We start from the raw sequence: 24,712 nt of genomic DNA on the forward strand, positions 1-24,712 counted from the left end.
TGATTAGCATTCTTGGAATAAATTCCTCCTGTGATTTAATACTTGGTAAAGCTGTGTGTTTTTCTTTTCTATCGGTTGAGAATTATATAAGCCATTATGTTTTATTTTTTGCCTTGCCTGTAAGGCAAGTCAGATAAATGTAGTGCGGAGACATGGCAATTATTTCGATCTTATGGGTAGAATACTAAGAATGGGGGTAGAATACTAAGAACTTTTATTCTCCTCTTTTATGTTTATGTAGCTTGGTGGTGACATTCCACCCTGCCTTACTTTACTCATCTTTAATGTAAGGATACTATACATTATTGTGTATATTGTGGATTATTGTGAAAATAAAATGTTTCAGTTGTTTAGCCAAGTGTCTGACATACTGTAGAATGCTAAGTAAATGCTAGAGGACTATTTTTTAAAAAATAACTTTAATGTTTTTTTGTTTCTAATTTTACAACCTTGTTTCATTTACATCTTTATTTTGAAACAACTGAGTCTTGTTTAGAAGTGAGTGAAGCATAAATACTAAAAAAACAAAAAGATTAGAAACATCACATTAAGGGCATTGCTGTAGTGGATAAGAAGAAATGAAGTGAGGCAGTCATGGGTCAAGTTGATAAAAGAAGTGATGTACCCCTTAAAACAGTGTCTTTAAGATTTGAGTTCATAGGAAATAGCAGACAAGCCACACTTTCACCCAGGAACTCAACACGGGCAGTCTTTCTGAGCAAAATGCTGGCTTGAAACTCATAGTTTCTTTTTCTTTTTTCTCTTTCTTTCTTTCTTTCTTTCTTTCTTTCTTTCTTTCTTTCTTCTTTCTTTCTTTCTTTCTTTCTTTCTTTCTTTCTTTCTTTCTTTCTTTCTTTTTGAAACTCACAGTTTCAAAGTAGTTGTAGCACTTTTGAATTTTTACAAAATTTATTTATTTGAGAGAGAGAGTGCATGCAAGCTCACGAGGTGGGGAAGGGCAGAGGGACAAGTTGACTCCCTGCTTAGCTTGTAGCCCGAAGTGAGGCTCCATTCCAGGACCCTGAGATCATGACCCTAGCTAAAGTCAGACACTTAACCAACTGAGCCACTCAGGCGGCCCCAGGTTTGAAATTTCTGGTTGCACTGCATGTTTGTGCTACAGGTGGGAGAGAGAGAGTTCCTCCTGGAGGGATTTTATAGGGCCTGGAGTTGGGAGGTGTTTTTAGAGTTTCTGAAGCCAGAATGCACGTGAGCGTCAGGCATTTCAGTGATGCAACTTGCAGCGCTCAGTCGGAAAGGGACATGTCTGACATTTGGTCGAGCTGTCTCCCACTCACCAGGGTTAAGTCTTAGATACTGTGGGATGTATTTCCCTATAGAAGTCATTCCATGGTGGAGGAGCCTTAGCATTTCTCCCAGGATTCAGGGAGACAGTGTCCTCCCCATTGTCCTCTCTTCTCAGTATTGCAGGTTTGGTGACTGGCTCAGTGGTCTTTTCAGCCACACCAGCACATGGGTAGGATTGTGGGTTAAGTGACCTTATAATTTATCATCCAAAGAGTACTTTTCAAAATGAAAAGGGGTACTATTAGGGACTAGGCCGGGACAACATAAATAAACAACAGCAGTCCTGGGCAAATGACATTTGGTCACTATAGTTAGTAACCCCTTTCTGTGTGGTCTTCAAAAACAAAAGGTTTCATACTTATGTTAGCCCCTGATAGTTCTACTCCCTAAAGCAGCACAGAAATTCAGAAGGCCATCTGCCCTGTTTTGATTTTCCTGAACCATGTGTTTATTTTCTAGTTCGGTGTGATATTTTCTTTTTGTATTCAAAATCACTGTCTCTTATTGAATCCTATTTAGTCAGCTAAAAGATAAAAGACTATCTGATAAATTATTAAGTAAGCCATAATGATTCTTCCTTGGACTCCACAGCCAGGTAATAACTAGGCAGTAAATTAAAGGTGGAGGAGAAGCGTTGAAGTCCACGCATGGTAATTACATGCTTGGCAAAGACTAGATTCTGCATCATTGATAGTATTAGAATATTGGTTTCATTTTCTATTTTGCAGTTATAGTCAAGCTGTTGACATTAAATTCATGTTGATCACTCTCCACACAAAACCGGTGTAAATGAAAGTTACAACATACACCCTCTCCACTCTTGTCTTAACAGAAAAAAGCTTGGCCGGACCACAAGCGGGAATGCAAATGCCTTAAAAACTGCAAACCCAGGTATCCCCCCGATTCTGTTCGACTGCTTGGAAGAGTTGTTTTCAAACTTGTGAGTATAAAACTCGTGGAATATGCTTGGGTTTTAATTAAGCAAAGCACTTGGAGTTGTATGTATTATTTATATTTTTTATAAGATTTTATTATTTAGAGAAAGAGTTGAGTGGGGGGGAGGGTCAGAGGGCGACTCTCAAGCAGACTCCCTGCTGAGCTCAAAGCCAGAGGCAGGACTCGATCTCAGGACCCTGAGAGCCCCCCTGAGCAGAAGTCTCAAGTAGGACGCTTAACCAACTGAGCCACCTAGTGCCCCATATTATTATTTAAGGCCGACTTTAGACCCCTGTGAAGGTAGAAGGCAGGTTATTCCAGGGAGTAGCTTAGGACAAAAACTTGCCGTTTTCCTATTAACCACAGCATTAGTGTGGCTGGACAGCACAGTGCCCTCTTTGAAGGCCCTGTGTGTGTGTGTAATCCCCTAGAAACATAAGGTCATATATTGAAGGCGTGAGATAATCAGAAATGTCTGTTACGTTGTCGTCATTACTTTTCGACTATGAACTATTGCATAGGGCAGGTGTATAACTTTTCACTTGCTTCTTAAAGTGAGGTTTTAATTAGATGATAATTAATCTTACATGGAAGAGTGCTTGTCTTTTTTTTTTTTTTTTAAATAGCCAAGTCCACTGAAATTGTTTTCAGTCCTTTTCCCCTCCTCGCCTAAACCACCACTAGATTCTGTGAAAAAAACCTCTGGCAATACCCTCCAGACTTCTTTTTGCCAGGCTTTCACATGAATATCTCTTTCTCAAATTCTTTCAGAATCTAGCTCTCTTCTGTCCTGTTGTTTATTGACTATTGGGGTACGGGAAGGCTATAAGATTTTATAGAGAATTTTTAATCGTGGAAAAATACGTTTTTACACCTAAAACTAACACAAAGTTTTTTGTCAGTTATACTTCAATTTTTAAAAAAATGGATGTGGAATACCAAATGAGCATTGTCTTTGGTCTGAATATATAACATCTATTGTATATTTAGTTACTATTTGCAAATACATATATTGTGTTAAACTAAAATATACAAATTTATTTCGTAGCATAATACATTCAGATCAAGTTTGTTATTATGCATTTCTTTAGTTGCTAGATATTAGAAGTATGATCACTATATTTGAGGCTGAACTTTTTTTTTTTTTTTTTTTTTTTTTTACTTTATTAATACCAGAAAGAACCAGGACCTACTGGATCAGAATCTAATAGAAAGCACTGATAATAATAGATTTGTTCTATTGAGCACTTAGGATTTCCAGGCCCCGTGCTAATTGCTTTGCAGGATATACCTCATTTCATCCCCGCCACAACCCAGGGAATCTGTGATTCTCCTATGTTTTAGATAAGGACATTGATGACTTTTGACTCAAGGTAGTTTGGTGAAAGTTGCAGTTTGTAATAAACTCTTACTTTTATTCATCCATCTCTGCTTTTCTGTAATTAGTAGTAAAATCCTTACAGCGATACAAGTCTGTAGGTAGAGCTGTGGAAAAAGACATAAAAGGATGAGCACTTTTTGTAAAAGAATTTTCCATTTGGAAATTAAATTGTTGGAGTGAGTCATAACTTAGATTTTATGTAAAAATTGTACTGACTGAATAATTCAACTCTCAGAAAATGATGAGGAGGAATATGTACAGCGTCTTTTTAAGAGTTTTATTTAAGTATCTAAAGAGATTCAAATATATTCGTTGATGTATCGGAACACTTGAAATTGTTTTTGGTGTTTTCCCCCTTTGCTTCATAGATGGCAGAAACACCGTCTGAATCAGAGAAACTTTACTCATTTTATGATCTGGAGTCAAGTAAGTGATTGTTCATCACCAAAAAAATCCTCTCACTTTTTTGCCGACCTTGTGCATTGCTTTCTTTTTAACATTGTGTGAGGCAAATCTAATAAACCTTTTCATGTTTTTATATATGCTTGGTACATTAGCTTATTTTATTCCAGGGTAGTTTTGACCTTTTAGGAGTTTATAAAGTACTAGAACCTGATCTTTGTTTCTTTTTGATGCCAGGGAACAGTGATGTGAACAAGGGGGTTCCAGGGTTACTGGTCCTTTAGCTAATAAGCAAAGTAGATGGTATAGGGCTTTGGGCTGTCGGATAGCATTTCACGTTCTTTTCCACTCCCATGGTGGTGGCCGTGATATTTGGGAACACTAACAGACCCTTCAGTCTGAGTGTTCAGTCAATGTAGGATTTATGTTCCTTTCATGCTGGCACAGATTGCCTTCAGAGAGGTTGTCTACAACTTCAACCCCAAAGTAGCCAGAGCTCATAGAGGAAACTTGGCTACACAGTTTAATATTTCTGGGTGGAGACAAATACAAAGATGATCTAATACAGATTTATGGTTATGGGATTCTAAGTGCCAATGATAATAAATTATTATTTAAGAAATTAGCGGGTTAATTGTTCTGTTGAACAAGTAATTTAAAGAGAATATGTAGAGCTGACATGAGCCCCAGAATTATGTTGTAGTTCAACTTGATGTATCTTTTCAGTTTTAATAGAGAACTAATTAGTCATTTTTTCATGTTATATTACTGCTAAGTAATTAATATCTCTTGCTGTGAGTCTTACTATTAACAGTAGCCCTGCTCAGTAGTGGTGTCATCCATGCTGTCTTAAGTGAAATGTTCTCAAACGTTATTAATTGTACACTCTTAGCCTTAACACCTTTTGTGGTATAAATTAAATTGAGTTTTGAATGGGGTGATTTTTTGACGACTATGCTCTGGGACCTACTCCTTCTGTTTGGGTTTTAGCAGCACCACATCTTGTTTATTCAATGTGGGAATAACTTGAAGTCGAGCTTTCTTGGGTTGGCCCCCGTTTTCTTCTTCTTTTTTTTAATTTTTTTATTTTTAAAATTTTATTTTATTTTTAAGATTTTATTTATTTATTTGACAGACAGAGATCACAAGCAGGCAGAGAGGCAGGCAGAAAGAGAGGAGGAAGCAGTCTCCCTGCTGAGCAGAGAGCCCGATGCGGGGCTTGATCCTAGGACTCTGGGATCATGACCTGAGCCGAAGGCAGAGGCTTTAACCCACTGAGCCACCCAGGCGCCCCCCACCGCCGTTTTCTTTTTGATGTACTTTTTATATGACACATTTCATCGGTTAGACTCCAGCTGTAAACTTTTTAACTTTTTTTTCCTTTTGTTTTTGTTTTTTTCCTTTGAGATATACTGTTTATCAGTTGGTCATGACCTGGTTGAAAATTGTTTCATGGGAAGAGGTGCTTAAATTCACTGAGTTGATGCAGTTGTGGTGGGTTGAGCATGTGTCCAGGGGAATATAGAGGACCTGTAACACACATCTTGCCTGATTTTAGTTGTAGTGTTTTTCATCCGTACATGTATTTATTTTGTTTTAAAAGAATTTGATCTTACATTGTAGATGAATTTGGCACAATTTAATTGATAATGTAGGTATTGTAATTTGTAGTTGTGAAAAAATAAAAAGGAACGTATTTATGTTCTGTCAGAATGGAATCCAGGAAGGATAAATCTGGTTTAACCGCTAACATTGAACACCTGAGAATTGTCTATTAAAAATTCACTGTGTGATTGTGCTATTTATTCTCTCTTTTAAAAAGATATTAACAAACTGACTGAAGATAAGAAAGAGGGCCTTAGGCAACTCGTAATGACATTTCAACATTTCATGAGAGAAGAAATCCAGGATGCTTCTCAGCTGCCACATTCCTTTGACATTTTCGAAGCTTTTGCAAAAGTAAGTGTTAAGTGTTTGATTTCCTTGTTAATGCCGTAAATCAACCCTTTACTTCTTATTTTGTTGTTGATCCATGAAAATTTAGGACCCTTCATACCTTAAATCACTCTTCTACATTAACAGTGAGGGAAAGAGGGAATGTCCTGCTTATGTTGAAAGGGGTGTTACTACTTCTTCTGTTTTATCGGTGCTCTTATTCATGGCCTGCGTATGTTCATTGTCGGTACACAAAGCACCCTTTCATACTCTCACGAGTGTGCTTGCCTTTCTCCAGAGGAAACAGCCTGTTCTCTTGTTTCTTACGAATGGATTGTTAGGGTTGCCGTCGCAGTGTTCCTTCAGTGACGGATCTTGGTCTTTGAAGTGAAAAATATATTGGAATCCATTTCTTGATTATGTGATTTCTAAATAATATGAAAATACAACCGTTTCTGATTTAAAAATCATTGAAAATCCGTTTAAATGTTCCGGGTCACTAAAATCCTATGTTAGGTATAGAAAATAGGTTTAATTTAGTATTTTTGTGTGGGGTCTCTTGGTAGTCGTCACGTGACATGCTCTGTTTGCAAATTATTCTGACGGCTTGTTTGGGACCAGGCAGAAAGCATGCACCAGCTGATTTTTGCTCTCTGTGCTGGGATAAGGACAAAGGATCAGATACCTCCCCACTGCTGGGTGTTTGCTGTCCTTGCTTTCCCATATTGTGTATTTTGGTTCCCTTCAATATTGATCACATTTTCATAATAAGTAAAATTTAACATTCGAGGGTGATTTTTACCAGTGCTGTTACATTTCATAAGTGCACATCTACTAACACATTATTCCATGAATATTTTTAAAGTATGTTTTGTAATCTACCTGTTTTCTAAGAATTCAAAGGTGATTTGTGTGAATGCTCGAGATGTATTCTTGATTTTCCTCAAATGTACTTCAGGGTATGTTTTTATGATTTTCTGGTAATATCACCTTAGCATTACATTCTGGTTGTCTCCAGTTTAAAACTGATTTCAAAATACAGTGTTTACTTATAATACATAAGAGAAGTGTCTCGTGTTTATTTCACATCCTTCTGAAAATCATAGCCTTTAGGAGTACCATGTGTACAATACACACAGGTGCTTTTGTTGTTAGACACTCTACAGAGTAATACCTCCTGAGAGATAAAAATATGCCTTGTGTTGACTGTAACTTCATTCCTGGTGTTAAGTCTGTGGCTTTTCTGTGATAGTTGTTTTTGTTGTTAGCAGCTGTTCAAGTGGTAATTACTGGTGTTACTACTATTTATGGAAAATATTTAAAAATATTTTCGATTATTCAATATAACATGTGAATTACTTTTTTATTTCTCATATTTCTTTTTAAACTTCTTCATTTCTTGTCTCTTACAGTGAAATTCTTTCCATGCTGTATAGGGGAAAGTTCTGTCATTATAAATAAGTAGATGAAGTTTTAATCATACGCTCTCCCTTCTCCCCACTTAGTTGTATTTGTTATTGTCACAAAAATTTGTTATTGTCACAAAACAAAGACATCTTTGAAATTTTGGGGGGAAGTGGGCTCAGATCTGTGATTTCTGCCTTACAGTGTAGATTAAAGCAACATTACCCTATGGCTCCTGTACTTCCTTGCAAAAGTTTTATTAAGATTTTATAAATTGTTAGTTTTCTGCTTATACATATGTCCTTAAAAGGGATCACTTTCCTCCTCCTCTTTTTCTCCCCTCCTTCTTCTTCTTTGTCATTTTTTTGGTTGTTGTTGTTAATAGAATAGTCTAGGGGTGCCTGGGTGGTTCAGTCAATTGTGTCTGCCACCTGCTCAGGTCATGATCTCAGGGTCCTAGGATCGAGCATTGCATTGGGCTCCCTTCTTAGTGGGGAGTCTGCTTCTCCCTCTCCCTCTGCCACTTTCTCTCTCTGTGTCTCTCTCAAACAAACAAACAAATAAATGAAATATTAAAAAGTAAAGTAATCTAATATTAAAGTTAATCGGTGTCATGCAAACCTCCGGGATGGCTGCTACCATTGCAAGTGTACGGTGGTGCCAGTCATGACAAATGCATTGGAAGTGGCTAGAGAACGTTAGAGGATCTTATATCAACATACTGCCTCTCTCCCTGTCTTCGTGGCTTAGAATTAACCAGAGAGGAGTGGACCCCACAGTGTGCCCAGCCCTATACAGACTGTGAGGCGTAGTTTCAGGCTGCCCTGCCTTTCTCAACCTCATGCACTGGCTTCCAGTTTATGCTTTGCCTGATCCCAATAAAGAAAATCCTGTTTTCCGTTTTGCTTTTGGTCCCCTTCATTTGTAGTCATTCTGGTTCTGCGCAGGTTTTAGACCTGCTAAGCTTATATCTTAGCTCATCTCATTGTCACTTAAGGCAGAAGGAGTTCTGAGAACTTTTTTATATTTGTTTATATCCTAATTTTTTTGACTTTGAAAGTAGAGAGATTAGTACGATGAATCTGCATGTCTCTGTCACCTGGTTTCAATAATTTTTGAATTTGTTTTTTATTTGATATTTTTAATACTTAGATTTCAAACACATATTCTTTATTTAAAATTGAGATTTCCAAACATTCCTTACAATTAGTCCTTTATTATGAAGCCTCTTGGCCACCTGAGGAGTTAGTGAATTCACTTATTCAATTAAGCAGACCTTTTATATATATATTTTTTGTAGGCCTACCATGTGCAAAGCATTCTTGATACAGCTTATAGAAATGTGTGGCTGATTATAAATCAGAAAATTTTCCACTAAGGCAAAAACCTCAGCAAATCAAAAGTCTTACTTGGGAATATGCATATATTTGTTAAACTTGCACTTGCCTTGAATCAAAAGGGCTCAGTGGAGAATGAGAAGGTTTTTAACCTGAGCTCATGATTCATTCCCTCTAGGCTTTTGTCTTTTTTCTTTTTCTGCTTCATCTTTTTTTTTTTTTAATGTTAACATACAGCGTGGTATTAGTTTTAGTTGTACAATTTAGTGATTCAACACTTCCATACATCATCTGGCGCTCATCACGACAGGTGCACTCCTGAATCCCCATCACCTGTTTCACCCAATCACAGAACACTGTGTGTTCTCTGAAGCTGAGAGTCTTTTCTTGATTTCTCTCTTTCTTTCTCTCTCTCTCTTTTTATTTTTTTTTTAAAGATTTTATTTATTTATTTGACAGAGAGAGGGAGATCACAAGTGGGCAGAGAGGCAGGCAGAGAGAGCGGGGGAAGCAGGCTCCCCCCTGAGCAGAGCACCCGATGTGGGGCTCAATCCCAGGACCCTGAGATCATGACCTGAGCCCACACTTAACCGATTGAACCACCTAGGTGCCCCAAGAAGGACAGATTTAAATGGCATCCTGAATAGTATGATGGTTAAGTTGCTTTCTGAGACTAGAAAATGAAATTCCCTTAGTCTTGATTTCCTCATCTGTTACTAGGAATTGTCATCATCATCACTGTATCTACTTCAGAGATGGAAGGGAAGATTAAGCCAGAAGTACGAAGTGTAACGTATATTACTAATTCCTGTTACTGCTGGCCCCACCTCCCAGTTTCATTTTTATTGGGGTCTAAAACTTCAGTGTTTTATGTCTCCCTGTGCTGTCAGCTAGATGGTCAGGAGCCAGTCTGCAGCTCAGTGTAAACCAGTCTCAGAGGGGGGCTCACAGTTGTGTCCATTGCTGGGGTCTCTTAAAATGCTGAGAATTACGTATAGCTATTGTGGATGGAAATCTTTTACTGTTTTCTGCATTCACTAATAACTCTATGACTTCTAAGTAGTTCCTTGGGATGTCACAGAGGACGTACAGAAGTAAGCTTCACATGATCAAATGTTTCTCACACATGCATTTTCGAAGGATGAAATGAAATTAAAAGATTCATTAATTATCATGTTATAATTCACTGAAATGGCGTGGAGTGTGTAGTATTTCTCTGTTCTGTCCTTGAAATGTATGTTGATTGTTATGTGTAATGGATATTAATGCCTAAATTTAATGTCAGTAGACCTGTATTTGAGTTTATTTCCTATGCAAAGAATAGTTTTTTTTTAGAGATTATTGCACAGAGTTTGAGAAAAAGTGAACTTAATTATTTTTTTCTGGACTTAGAACTTCCTTTTCTAAAAATACATTTGGTGGGACGCCTGGGTGGCTCAGTTGGTTAAGCAGCTGCCTTTGGTTCAGGTCGTGATCCCAGCATCTTGGGATCAAGTCCCGCATCGGGCTCCTTGCTCAGCAGGGAGCCTGCTTCTCCCTCTGCCTCTGCCTGCCACTCTGTCTGCCTGTGCTCACTCTCTCTGACAAATAAATAAATAAAATTTAAAAAAAAATGCATTTGGTAAACCGATGAGAGTTGTGATAAGATCAGTGTAATAAAATAGAAAATGAACTAGTTGCATAAAATGTTTCAGAAACAGACATTAAATTGGAAGTTGCCTTCCTGACTACAAAATGTGTCTTTGTGTTTCCAGAGCTCTCTGAAAAGTACTTTTGAACTCTATAATATTGTACAACTGCCACAGAATTTATTGACTGGAAATTCCACATCTGTTTGAGAAGATATTCTCTCCGTTTTCCTTTCAAACAAAATAATTATTCTGGTAACATGTTATTTTTATTCTTTAGGGCACATATGCGACCTCCAGAGCCTGCCTTTCTAAACTCTAAATTTTAATGTTATTAATTGCAGCTGTTTTTTCAGTATACACGGTGGTTGTACAGACTTGAAAATAAGTTTAGTTTAGAAGGTTTTTTTTTTTTTTTGTAAGCTGATATTTAAAATTTACATTCATTTTTCTCCTGATCAAATTGTTTTTTACTGGGATAGAATTCTTTTTTATTGGAGGAGCAGTGGAAAATGTGTTCACCCAAGAATCTTGCTAATTCATGATAGGAAAAGAAATAGTATTTTAATACTTTTGGTTGAGATATGTTAGAAATAATACACAAGAAAATAGTAATGATAGTATTATATTTGAGACTGCATGCTTGGTTTTGCTGCTGTGTGATGTGAGTGTTAGAAATCTATGTGATATTCTGCCATAATCTCATAATTTCAGTAAAGCGTGTAAAATCAGCAAGAAGGAAAAATTACTAAATAACCCTTTTTTGGGGTCCTTTTTTAATTCACTGAAGAGCATTGTGCCTCAGTAGAAGGTAGGAACAAACTTGTTCTTAATATATTCAGTTTTTAATTTAAAATTTTCAGTTTGTTGGCCTTCTTATTCTAGATGTACAGGGTGCTTTTATTACCTCACTGTTGCTGGTAGGCTAATTTGTGGGAAGACTATTACTTCTTCTGGTTTGAAAAATCAGGAGTGTGTATGTTTGCTTCTAGAGGGTTTCAAGTTCATGCAGGATCATGTTTTAGAGCCTTTTTGTTGATCAGCTCAGTTGGGTTTCCCCACTGTAAAGAAAGTAATCTTTTGAATTAATAAAGTGATGAATTATCTAATTACAAAGTTGATGGGAAATGGCGCTATGATAACTTCGACTGCATTACTAAATGATCCCAGTGACTGATCAGATGTGCCTGGGTTCCATTAAGGAAAAATATGCCATTAAATATTTACTACTAAAAGCAAGTAGACGCATCAGGATTGCTAACCTCTGATCACTGGGGTGTTTGTATCTGTTTGGAGGTAGCTGCTAGATGGGACATCCCTCGTTTCTGCTCAGCACAGCTGCTAGAAGACTTCGTTGTGGGGATGTCGCCTCTCGTCTGGTTTTAAGGAAAGCAGGCAAACAGCCAAGATGCTTAACTGTGTGCAGAACCCGGCATTGTAATTATAAAATGCTGATGCACTTATGATTTATATGGTTTTCTCTTTATTACAATAAATTGAATCTCTGCGTTGGTTCAAGAGACCATTATTCTCAAAAACATTCTTCCAAATAAAGTGACATTTGTAGGACACTTGGGCTTTCAAAACAAAACAAGTCATTGTGTTTTTAATGTGTGTTTCATGTTCTTCATTTTTAGCCGTTCAGTTAATATTTATCTTCATTTAAGTGTAAATAACCTATGATGAGTTGGTGTATGTTTATTATAAAGACCAGATGCTAGCTAACTTCTGAAGTTGGGAAGGATAATTAGTAAATTCTTAATCAGCATTTTTATTCATACCTGTGTTGGTCAGGGTTAATTGCTTATGAAAGGCTAATGCTGTAATTAAAACTATTGATGGATAAACGTGTTTGCCAAGCCTTATTGCCTTCTCTATTTGAGTGTACAACTTGCTGTTAATTCAGAATGAGGCTATATTTTTTAAATGATAATATGTCATTGTGAAATGGCACAGGTTGTTTCCTTGCTTTGGCCTTCCCTTCAGTGGCAGGAACTGGAATGCTGTGTCTGCCTACCCGAGTATGACTTTTTATTTATTTTTTATTTATTTTGTTCATTTTTTAAAGATTTTATTTATTTATTTGACAGAGATGGAGAAAGAGAGAGAGAGCGCACAAGCAGGGGGAGAGGGAGAAGCAGGCTCTCCCCTGAACAGGGATCCCTGACACAAGGCTCAATTCCAGAACCCTGAGATCATGACTTGAGCCAAAGGCAGACGCTTAACTGACTGTGTCATCCAGGCCTCCCCCTCCTCGCCCCGAGTGTGGCTTTCTTAGAGCCAGGAATTAAATTTTATTTTGAGTCCCTGCCTACCTTTGTGGTATGCAGTAGGTATTTAATTGATGACTGAATAAAGGACTGCATGAAAACTGTCCATTTTTTTTGTTTTATGGAGCATATTTAAATAAATATGTCTAAAAAATAATATATTGCTACAAACATGTAAGACTAGGTGAAAAGAAGACTGCTGCTAGGTCAGAATCAGAGAGGCTGCCATTATCCTCAGTTCTTCGGGAAAGGATGAATCATCATGTTAATTATTACAGAGTTCAGCAAACCTTTCCTGTAAAAGTCCGGATGGTCAGTATGGTGTCATAGGCCACGAGGCTAAAGTGAAGTTTTACTGTAACATGGCAATTTGTAGTGTGTGCTGAGACCACAACTTCTTAACTCTGTTGTTGGCGGCTGAGAGCCTGCCTGGGCCACATGTAAGTGAATGGGGGTGCCGTGTTCTAATAAAACTTTGTTTATGGCCGCTGAACATTGATTTTCATATACTTTCACTTATCCCCCAAAATTCTTTTTATTTTCCCCTAAACATTTAAAAAATGTAGTCAAACACTCTAAGCTTATAGGCTGTGCAGAAACAAGTAGAAGGCCAGACTTGGGCCATGGACCATTGTTTGCCAACTCTTGAATTATTCTTTGTAAGCCAGAAGAATTTTTGCATTCGGAAGGAAACAGAATATATGCGACCAGAAAATTCTCTGAGAATTAAAAAAAAGAAAAAGGGGGCAGCTGGGTGCTCAGTTGGTTAAGTGGCTGCCTTCAGCTCAGGTCATGATCCCAGGGTCCTGGGATCAAGTCCTACATCCAGCTCCTTGCTTAGCAGGGAGCCCACTTCTCCCTCTGCCTCTGCCTGCCACTCTGCCTGCTTGTGCTTTCTCTCTCTCTCTGACAAATAAATAAATAAATAAATTAAAAAAAATTTTATTTACTTATTAGAGAGTGAGTGGGCGAGAGAGCACAAGTGGGGGGAGCAACGGCAGAGGGAGAAGCAGACTCCCCACCGAGGAGGGAGCTCGATCCCAAGACCCTGGGATTATGACCTGAGCCAAAGGCAAACCCTTAACCTACTGAGCCCCCCAGATGTCCCCAAAATAAATAAATAATAAAAAAGAGAATATAAGACCCTGGTCTCTGTCTTACATCAGTACATCAAGAGACTGTGGAGAGATCTATCATGAGTTGCCTGGTGCTTCACTACCCTGATTTCATTTCTTTCTTCTTTTCTTTCTTTTCTTTTTTTTTTTTTTGTTAACTTTTTTTTAACTCTACAGAGTAGTTTAACAACTATAATCACATATGGCTCTTATAAACAGCCCTCTGAGTCATTCAATATTATTTTTATTCCTTTTGCAGATGAGGAATGCTTAAGGTCACACTGTTTTAAAAACAAAAAAAGCCAGAGCTTTAACCTGGCTCTCTTAATTTCAGATTTGCCCGTTATTCCACCATACTGCATTCTGGGTTATGTTAGTTCTGTGTTAGAGCTCTAATCACGAACTATTATAATAACACCTTAGGAGCGAAATCCAGGGTGAGCGAAATGAGAATATTTGATAAGATTTGTATCACCAGTACTAAAGTGGTGCTATAGGCAAAGCTCTGAGTTATTTAATTAGGATTCCTGCTATTTTCATACAGGTGGTACATCCTTTCTTACACACCTCTCTCCCTCATATATTTAAATCTGAGTAAGTGCCGGTAGGGTGTGTGGGAGGAGGGTGGGTTTTTCATAGCAAGTGTTTCTGAACTGATGCTGCCACAACTCTAGGTGACAATAAAGGTGATTGGAATGGAATTTGCATGGAGTTAAGCTACTTTGTGAAATCTGGATTCCATAACCTTGAAGTACTGAATATTAAAACATTAATTATTCAAGAGCTGTTAGCCTGGATATGTCTCATTTTTAAGCCATTGTTAGAGGTGGGGTTTTTTTTTAATGATTCTATAAATATTTGCATTTACAGATTAGAATATTTTATAATGTACTAGAATGTATGCGCAATATAGAAGAAAATCCTCTTCGACCTTCTTGGGTACTTCTTTTTCTTTGAGGAGTATTTATGTGACCTTAAAACTTATATCTGATATTAATGGGTTAGGCAAGTAATTTAGAAATACCGCTTTTGGACAAATACTTGTCAAATAAAAGAAAAGCGTCGAAACTGTGTTTGACTGGGCTTGGGCCCTATTTCTTTCTTTTTTTTTTTTAATATTTTATTTATTTATTTGACAGACAGAGATCACAAGTAGGAGAGATGCAGGCAGAGAGAGAGAGGAGGAAGCAGGCTCCCTGCCGAAGCAGAGAGCCTGATGCAGGGCTTGATCCCAGGACCCCGGGATCATGACCTGAGCTGAAAGCAGAGGCTTTAACCCACTGAGCCACCCAGGTGCCCCTGTGGGCCCTATTTCAAGTTTTAATTAATAATTTGGGTTTGGGCCGCCTGGGTGGTATAGTCAATTAAACATCCCAGTCTTGGTTTCGGCGAGGCGGTGATCTCAGAGTTGTAAAGTCGAGCCCCACCTCTGGCTCCTGGCTCAGTGTGGAGTCTGCTTGAGACTCTCCTTTCCATCTGCCCCTCTTGCTTGCACTGACTTCCTCTCTCTAAACATCAGTAAATCTTTAAAGAAAATAATAATTTGATTTTAGTTTCGATGTTTGTAGGAAATTTTTCGTAAGGCACTCACGATGCAGAGCTGTTTACTTGGGATGAGCTGAATTGGGATCAGGATGAAAAATACCTTCACAGCACTTTCTTACCCTCCTCGGCTGGCAGCAGGTTGTAGAAATGGTGGAGCCAAGTCATCACTGAGGAGCCCGTGCAACTTGCTGGCTGGTGTCCTGGGGCCTTACTCATGCTTCACAACAACATTTTCGGTTTAGAGCAGAAGTTGGTAAGGAATGTTATTTTGGTGCCTCAGGAGTTTTTTGTAATAGTTGGCGACTTTGGGTTTTCCAGTGTTCCGTTTGTTCAAGATTCCGAGAACAGTATCAGCTAAAACCTCTAATGTGGAGATCTTAAGGTGTGATATTGTCTAATGTTTAGAAATCTTTTACTTGGCCTCTGGCATGACCTTCCTCTGATTCTCCTACATTTCTTACGATTTTGTTTAAAAACTTAGTATTTGCTTATTCTCTTTTTACTCACTGAATGGCAGTACTCCACGGCCCCTGCTCGACGTGGCTACCTGTGCGCCGAAAATCCCCCAAGCCTCTGTTCCAGCCTTGCTATTTCTTCTGGTGTCCAGTCTTATATTTTCTACTTATTAATAAAAATATTCCCTTCCATGATGTTTTAACTTCAGATTCATCATGAACGATACTTAAACTCTATCTTGTCCTCAATAACATATGTTGCTTATCTTTACTTTTTCTTGTCTTTACTTTTTCTGTCTTTTCTCTTGGTGTGCTGGTCTCCTAAGTCATCCATGCCCAAAACCTCAGCGGGCCCTCTGGTTCTTCCCTCTTTCCTTCCTTCAGATGCCCTGCTGCTTTTGCAAGATCTCTTAACTGTGTTCTTTTCTTTTTATATTTTTTGCCACTGACCCACATCAGGCCCTTTCTATCTTACCTAAGTGGCTCTAACTAATCTCTTTGCCTCTTAATCTCTCGGTCATCAGTGATGATTGCTATAAAGATAACTTTTTTTTTTTTAAGATTTTATTTATTTATTTGACAGAGATCACAAGCAGGCAGAGAGGCAGGCAGAGAGAGAGAGAGGAGGAAGCAGGCTCCCTGCTGAGCAGAGAGCCCGATGTGGGGCTCCATCCGAGGACCCTGGGATCATGACCTGAGCCGAAGGCAGAGGCCTTAACCCACTGAGCCACCCAGGCACCCCAAAGATAACTTTTTTGAACTGAAAATATTTCCTTTATATTGTGAGATTTGGATATTTGTCACTTAAAATGTGTGTGTGTGTGTGTGTGTGTGTGTGTGGTGTATTTTTTTTTGGAAAGCAGATCTGATCGTTTGAATCCTCTTCTTAATCCTCTGCATTTGAGACTCTGCAAACCTCATCCCACACTAGTTTCCCAGACCTGGCTACCCGTAACTTGAGAGGTGTAACCATTTTCCTAGCACCTTGCAGAGTGACCAGGAATTTGCATGGATTCTCTTAATGTACCTTTTACTCCTTTATGTTGTTGCATTGTCAATATGTTTGTTTAAACTGCTAGATCTTAACGGTAGCATGTTGCTGTGACAGTAACAAATGAAGGTAGGCAGGACAAGTACATTCTCTGGATAGGGAATTATTTTTGACAGGCTAGGGTATGTTTTAGCCAACGTGTAAAGCTGCCCGTGTGTATGAGAACTCACGAGGACAGGCGATGAGAGCCAGTGACAAGTCAGCAAGGCCCGGTTATGGCCTGTGTGTATGTGTGTGTACGTGTACACATGTGTAAGCAAGTGGACGGAGGTCATTGTGTTCCTTTGGCTTCTGAGGTAGGGAGTGTCTACTTGTAAGTCGTTCTAATTTGATAAAGAAGCTTTAGCTTCAAGTAACGATCATCAGCAGTAGTCGAGTGGGCTTCTGCTTTGTCAACACTGCTGGATTTGATATTAGATAATTACAGGGAGATGATCAGATTTTGGAAACCCATTCCTGGAAGATATCCATGTGTGTTGCTAATGGTTGGCAGTCAGGCTTCTAGCTTTTCTTTAGAGCAGTCATGCTACAATGATAACTTTTTTGAGCTGAAAATATTTCCTCTATATTGTGAGATTTGGTTGATCTTTGTGACATCTTACCTCTTCAAAGTCAACCAAGAGAAGCTTGCAAAATCTTCTGCATTTTATGGAAGAAAGATTTTAGTTTTGAAGATAATTATCTTTTAGATTATTGGAGTAGCAGAGTATTTTCCTACATGGCAAGGAATGTTTAGACTTGGATGATTTTTTTTTTTAAGGTTTTTTTTATTTGAGTGAGTGAACACGTGTGTAGTAGGAGGGGGTGGAAGAGCAGAGGAAGATGGAGAAGCAGACTCCCCACTGAGGGGGGAGCCAGAATGGGTCTAGATCCTGGGACTCTGAGATCGTGAGCCAAAGGCAGCTGCTTTGCACCAACTCAGCCACCCAGGCGCCCCTTATTTTGGCATCGAAAAGTCCTTTTGAAAACACCTTCATGTTTTCTTTCTTTTTTTCTTCTTTAATTTTATTTAAAAAAATTTTTTTAAAGATTATTTGATGGAGAGAGACACAGTGAGAGAGGGGACACAAGCAGGGGGAGTGGGAGAGGGAGAAGGAGGCTTCCTGCTGAGCAGGAAGCCCGATGTGGGGCTGGATCCCAGGAAAGGCAGACACTTAATGATTGAGTCACCCAGGCGCCCGCCTTCATGTTTTTAGTTACAGAATAATGTAGTGTCTCTGTGAGTGTGATCACCCACATGTTTCCGAGAAGTCATCAGCATTAGTTGAGGTGAATTCAGGGTACTCTGAAGCCTTGCCATTTGGCATTTCCCCAACACTCAAGATCCCTAATTTTGACCTCTGCATGTAGAGTTTCTGCCCCCTTCTTTCTGGCACTTTTTATTTATTTATTTATTTTTTGATTCTTCAAGATTCATGTCAAATTTCCCCTTTTCTGATAAGCCTTTCTCAACTCTCTGAGATATGTCTCCTTATAGCCGGAATGGGAAGGTACAAGCATAAAATATAAGTGGATAAAAAAAAAATCAGAGCAGGCACTTGTGTAATTCAGTCCCTCCAGCCAGGTGCTGGTGAGTTGGCCGGCTTATCACAGAAGGGGAGAGCCAAAGGCTTCCTTCAACCCCTCAGAGCCCATCGGCTGCCAAGGATGAATGGCGGCGTTTCACATCCAGACATTTTGGAGTCTTTCCTCCCAGTCTGTTCATGGCATTCTGTCTTTTTAGGTAGTTTTGTCTCCTACCATTCTGGTCCTTTTTGGAGAATCAAAGAGGTTTTTGAAAAAGATCTGAAAAAGCTGCCAAGTGATAAATTGTAATTATGTTTATAGCCAAATGATAAACATAGGATTAAATGGTATATTGTGTGGTGTTTTTTTTCCTGAAAATCTTGCTTGTAAATTTAATTTCTATAAATAAGATATCAAGTTATATGAAGTAGGAAAATTGGGGATGAACGGAGTTCTAGTATGATTCTTTTGTGAAGGAAGGTTTATTTTGATAAGCTCTGTTTTTAAAAACCTGGATTCCTGCATGTCATGTGTAGAGTTCCTAAAGCAGAGTACATTTACGATTAGTTAAATCTGCTTTTTTTTTTTTCCCCCTTCTGCAGGGACCAATTGTTTCTTTGATAGACAACAAATCCTTGGGGCTTGTTTGCACTTACATTTCTAGAATGAGGTAGGCCCTGCCTTGCTAAATTGTAATTCATAGGAAGAGTGCTATGGAATTGGCTCTGAAAGCCTTTGGCTGTGAAGCTAGTCAGCAAGTGGCTTTCCCTTTTCCAAAACCTGATTAATGTCCCTGAGAGCATTTCTCTGTGAAATACCTACTCCATAGTCCAGCTTGGTCTTTTCTGAGTGCCATTTCAAAGCCCGGTAACTTCAGGTTTGGATTGACCACAGTGTACACGGAACATGAGAGATAGCTGCCTCCTGAGACCCTCCACTGGCTAAGGGAGGGAATAAGGGCGGTAGGCGCCCTTCCTGCCATATTTCTCTAGGCTGCCATTTGCTTCAATTCCACTGTATTTGATACATTGGAGCTTTTCTGTTTCCTTTCATGCTAAACTGGCCAGTTCACTACCCTGGCATTTCCTGGAGAAATAGAACAATCCAAGCACCTGTTCTTAGTTTTTATCTGCAATATTTTCCATTCATGTCATAATGTGACATCCATCGATCCATCTACCTGCCTTTCTTTCTTTCTTTCTTTCTTTCTTTCATTTTATTTATTTGAGAGAGGGAAAGAGCAGGGGGAGGGTCAGAGGGAGAGGGAAAGGCAGACTCACCACTGAGCAGAGAGCCTGACATGGGGCTCAACCCCGGGACCCTGGGATCATGACCTGAGCTGAAGGCAGATGCTTTACTGACTGAGCCACCCAGATGCCCTGACATGTTTTGATAAATGCATGGTTTTGCTGGAATTTGGGCCTACTGTGGAGAGCTTGTGAGAAGAGTGTGGGCCGGTATACTTGCTCACACTATATATTGGCCTACGCTGTTGCTAACACTAAATATTTTAAACAACTCAAAAATAGAAACAACTCTGATGTTCTGTTAATTATATTAATATAGAATAAATGCTTTAAAAACTCTTAAATGTAATTAAGCTTTTAAAATCTTAAGCAAATACATAATTTTGCATTTTTCTAGGTGAATAATAGTTAGGGGGCTTATTTTGACATTGTGTTAGAATGTTGACATTACAGTACTTTCCGTCTTTAAGTGACAGCAGAATCCTAAGTATGAGAAAATGTGATTAATTCTCACACATTGAAGTCATTTAATCGTTCTTTGAATAACAGCTGCTTTTTATTCAGTACATTGAACATAAAATTCTAGAATGTCTTTGTGCTATCATAAATTTTAAATGTGAACCATCGTTCCTTTCACGTGTTGTATGGTATTGTTGTTTTGAGTTTGTTGGTTTGATGGGCGGTTTTGTGATATTGCTATTCTAGTTGGCTAGGTGGGCATTCTTCCGGGACCAAACTCTTGCCCAGCCTGTGTGTCACTGTGATATTAATACTGGCAATAAGAAGCGGGGAAAAATTGGTTTGACTTGTCATTTTAAGCTCCCTTTATTTCTAGACCATGTTGAAAAAGTAGAGGAATAGGATCAATACAAAGTATTAGGCTTCTTACTTGGATATTTTAGGTCAGAAAGAATCAATTTCAGTTCAACAAATTTATGGTGAGTCTATCCACAGTACTACTTGGAAAAAGGACAGGTAAGACTTAGTTTTTGTCCCATCTGGTGGGAGACATAAAAGCAACATATGTAAATAAATATAATTATATTGAAAGTTTTTTGAAACCCAGACTGTCACCCTTCTCCTCTTGTCTTCCTTTATGCCAAGCTCAGTACATTGTAGATTCTTAGAATATTCTACAGCAGACTGTGATAACGGATGACAGTCTTGAGATGGAGGTTTATGTGCAGAGATTATTTGATTTGGGCCTTCAGTGATAGGTATTGTTGGTGGAAGAATCAGTGCTGACTTCCTAGAATTTAGGGAGGCCTTTGGGACCCCAGGACTAGAAATGGGACTGTTCTAACTTTGGATGCCAAAGGAGGAAGCAATCCAAGAGTTTTGCTGCTGGTTTATGCTTAACGAATGTGACCGTATTTAGTTAGGAGCAGTTGATTGAAGATTTTTCTTGAAACTTATACCTGACGCTGCTCCAGTGAGTCTCAAGGCTCCCTTCTCTGCATGAGTCCTCCCCGTGCTACCTGCTCTTCCTGATCCTGACGGAATCACCTCACTCAGGATCGCAGCTTTTTCAAGTGGGAAATTTGACTGAAGGCTTTTGTTAGTGGTGTTTTTTCCTTCTTATTCGTTTTCTGTTTTGGAAAATAAATGGAGAAAGATCGTTTCAAAAGACGTGAATAGAAAGAGTCGCCTTAGATGTTTCAGGAGCCCTGGTGGTCTCAGGCTTTTTGGGATCCATGAAAAAAGAGAATTTCAAAAGGGAGATGGTCAACCTGTGGAAGTTAAGAGATGTTAAGAAGGGAATAAATTCGGTGTGAATTTAGCAAAGAAATATTTACTGGTGGTATTTTTCATATTTCATGTGGACCAAAAGTGTGAAGACTTTCATTGTTTTTTACTTCAGAGTAGAAGGTGAGTGATTTATTAGGCTTTTAGTATTTTACCAAAATGGTAAGTTATTTCTCAGAATGTATTGTTCTAATGAAAAGCTGAGCAATTCTTTTTTACTCTTAGGATAGCCTTCCCGCCCCCATATTGGAACTGAAAATTACTTCTGTCTGAATTGGTGTGTTAGGTTATTGGCCTGAAAATCAGCAAGATGTTTTGAGGTATTTCACGAGGAGCTGTAGAGTCACGGTGATTTAGAATTTTGCAAGCTTAACAGCTTTGTTGTGTTTTGTAATGAAAGTATCCAGGATGGGAGGAAGGAAAGTCAAAATGGTCTTATCTTAAGCAAAATCGCTTGCCTCATTTCATTTTTTGTAAAACATAGTTTAACAGTGTTAACCTGAAAAGTGGGGCACAAATTTTATTTGGGGATTTGTTATACCTTAGTAAGTTGGAAGCGTAGGTTTGTTTTTCTGTATGTTGTGTGATCTCTTAAGTATTGTACTAAGGCACTAAATAAAGTTATTATCCATTGAGAAGCCATACCTGGAAATTCTTACCAGGAAATGAGGTAGATGATGGAAACCAAATTCTGCTATTTTGAACAGGGAGGTGCTTGAATGGTCAGAAAGGTTCACATTGGGTCCTGAGAGTATCATTTTAATTCATGAACATTAAAATAGCGTAATGTTTCTGTCTCCGTTTTAGTATTTTAAAAAATATTTTGAAGGAATATAATGGCATACCCAAAGTAGAAGTTTGGCAGATACAGCCTGCAGAATGTTTTTAACTCAACTCATTCTTCAACCCTTCCATCTTGATCTGTGATGAAAGCAGATGCCACAGAGAGGGTTTCCCGAGTCACTGGTGGGATTACCCCACTCACCTGTCGAGCCTCCCTCTTCACTTTGTGAAGGGAGCGAGGACTGGAATAACTGGACTGAGTGCTGCTGCCAAGTGTCAGGAGCGTATTCAGAGGAGGTTGGGCAGTTAAATAGTATACTCATTTATTAAGACAAGATAATAGTTGAAAAATCAGAGGACAAGCTAACTATGTGTACTTTTTACAGAAAGGGGCTTTGAGTTCTTTTATATTCGATTCTCTAATTTAAAATTCTGTGGTAATTAAGAGAAGTCAAACATCAGTGGGAATTTTCCTTCTAAATATGACGGTGGGAGCTTAGCTGTTAATTTCAAATTATCTTTTTCAGATGGTTTTATTTTCTTTATCATCCATCCCTCTTTAATATTCATTCCTTAACATCTTTATGAGGAAGTTGCCCTTATCTGCATATTATAAAGTGGAAGCAATCTGACTTGACCATTAAAAATTTTCTCTAATGTAATGAAGCCGTGAAATTACTATGACCCATAATATTTCATGTGAAAAGGACGATTTGTGTTACATTGAAGATAACAAGGAAGCTCTTATGTGGCGGCATGTGCTGAAATCAGGTTTTCTAGAATTCTATTAAATTGTTGCTTGACTTTAACATTTTTCTTCAGTCAATTCTGTATCTTCTCATGAAATTTTAGAATTAAATGTGAAACAAAGTCTTCAGTCAGTGCTTCACTAAATGAAGTCCGTGCCCCTGAAAAACATGAGCTCTGAACTCCTTTGGATTCTGCAATTATTTTGAGAGATTTAGAGCATTGTCTCATAGAAGCTGAAGGCAGCCTCAGGAGAAGTGAAGTAATTGCAGGCAGTAGATTACAGTTTTATAAAATCACACATTCCTTACTCCAAATAATTGTGCCAACATGTACCCCCATCCTCTGTGTCTGTGTTAGGGATTCAAGATGGAGCAGAGGTCCTGCGGGCTCTGGGCAGGGCTGCTCCAAGTGATGGAGTCCCGGAATACAGTGATTTTCCATGAAGATGAAAGTCTCCTATCTCATTGGTAGTATTTAAAGAAACCAAGCCTCAACCCACAGAAATTGATATCAGGGCTATTCATCTGTTACTTCAGATATATATTTATTAGTTCGAAGCTTATGGCTCATGAGCAACAGAGACAATGACAGTAGATTAAGTTCAAGCTTACTGTCGGAGATGTCTCAGTGATCGTTCTGTAAAGAGGTATTTTCAAGGTAGAGATGACTGTGACTGTCGTGGTGAATGCTGGGGATGAAGAGAATATTCTGATTCCAGTTTCATGGGGCTCTCAGGCTTTGAGCTCTGGTTTACTTGGTTTTGAGGATGGAGATAAAAAAATCTTTATGTAGCTTTTTTCTCACTGTTTTTTCCACGCTTATATATTCAGTAGAGTCTGTTTTTATATTTTAGTTGTTTCTCTTGATGGTCATTTTCTCTTATTCAGAGAAATATGTGTTTCCATGGCATGTTTGTATATTCTGGTGGAATTGTTTCAAATTCATTACTCTTCTGTACATTTGAACTAGGGTTTTTTTAGTGAAATATATTTCTAACTATGGCTAACTCCATAGAAATTTCTCAAATTTATTGTATTTTATTGTCTACTTTCTTCTTTTAACTATAGTATTTCTTTGGTACATGTCCTCTATAGGAATTCATTCAAATATATTTAAAATTATGGCTTGTTTTCTTACTTACTGGTATCATATAAAGTATAGTATCATTATTTAATAGTATGTATGTGATAATGGGGTTTTATTTACTAGTGAAATTATTATGTTTTATTCTGTGCTAAGTAATTGTTGATCCAGTAAACTTTAAAAAATAACTTTATGGGGTGCCTGTGTGGCTCAGTTGGTTAAGCATCTGCTTTCAGCTCAGATCATGATCCCAAGGTTCTGGGATCAAGCCCCACTTCATTGTCAGCCTCTCTGTTCAGGAGGGAGCCTTCTTCTTACTCTCCCTCTGCTGCTCCCCCCTGCTTGTGCTTTCTCTCTCTCTGTCAAATAAATAAATAAAATCTTAAACAAAAGAAAATAACTTTATGATATATTTTATTTTTAGGTTAGTAGACTGTCATTGCATATCCTTATTTCCAACTGGATTCTGGCCTGTAGTATATGAACATAATAATTAGTTTTCCTCCTAGAAAATTATTTCAAAAATCACTCTCAATAAAATGCATTATAAAATATACTATTACAAATTATCTTGCCTGGTTCCTTGCATCATTGGGAGGTATATTAAAATTCTCCAGAGAAAGAGAACCAATAGAGTATATATACGTTAGATACATAAAAGAGACTTATTTAAGAATTGGCACTTGCGGGGGCACCTGGGTGGTTCACTTGGTTAAGCAGCTCCCTTCAGCTGAGGTCATGATCTTGGGGTCCTGGGATCAAGCCCCATGTCAGGCTATCTGCTCAGCTGGGAGCCTGCTTCTTCCTCTCCCCCTGGTTGCTGCTCCCCT

At 38.4% G+C, this 24,712-nt stretch overlaps 1 protein-coding gene across 2 annotated transcripts in view; it reads left to right on the top strand.

Moving 5' to 3' along the window:
- The window catches only part of LOC116870774 (histone-lysine N-methyltransferase SMYD3-like), a 351,448-nt gene that overhangs the window by 182,054 nt on the left and 144,682 nt on the right, over positions 1-24,712 (top strand). For both annotated transcript variants that reach the window (XM_032862874.1, XM_032862875.1), the window contains exons 3-5: positions 2,141-2,248; positions 3,994-4,051; positions 5,850-5,986. In XM_032862874.1, the coding sequence (XP_032718765.1) occupies positions 2,141-2,248; positions 3,994-4,051; positions 5,850-5,986 (303 nt within the window). The remainder of the gene's footprint in view (positions 1-2,140; positions 2,249-3,993; positions 4,052-5,849; positions 5,987-24,712) is intronic.

This window comes from Lontra canadensis, unplaced genomic scaffold (genome assembly GCF_010015895.1).
Source record: "Lontra canadensis isolate GAN:19392208 unplaced genomic scaffold, GSC_riverotter_1.0 scaffold24, whole genome shotgun sequence".
Lineage (NCBI taxonomy): Eukaryota > Metazoa > Chordata > Mammalia > Carnivora > Mustelidae > Lontra > Lontra canadensis.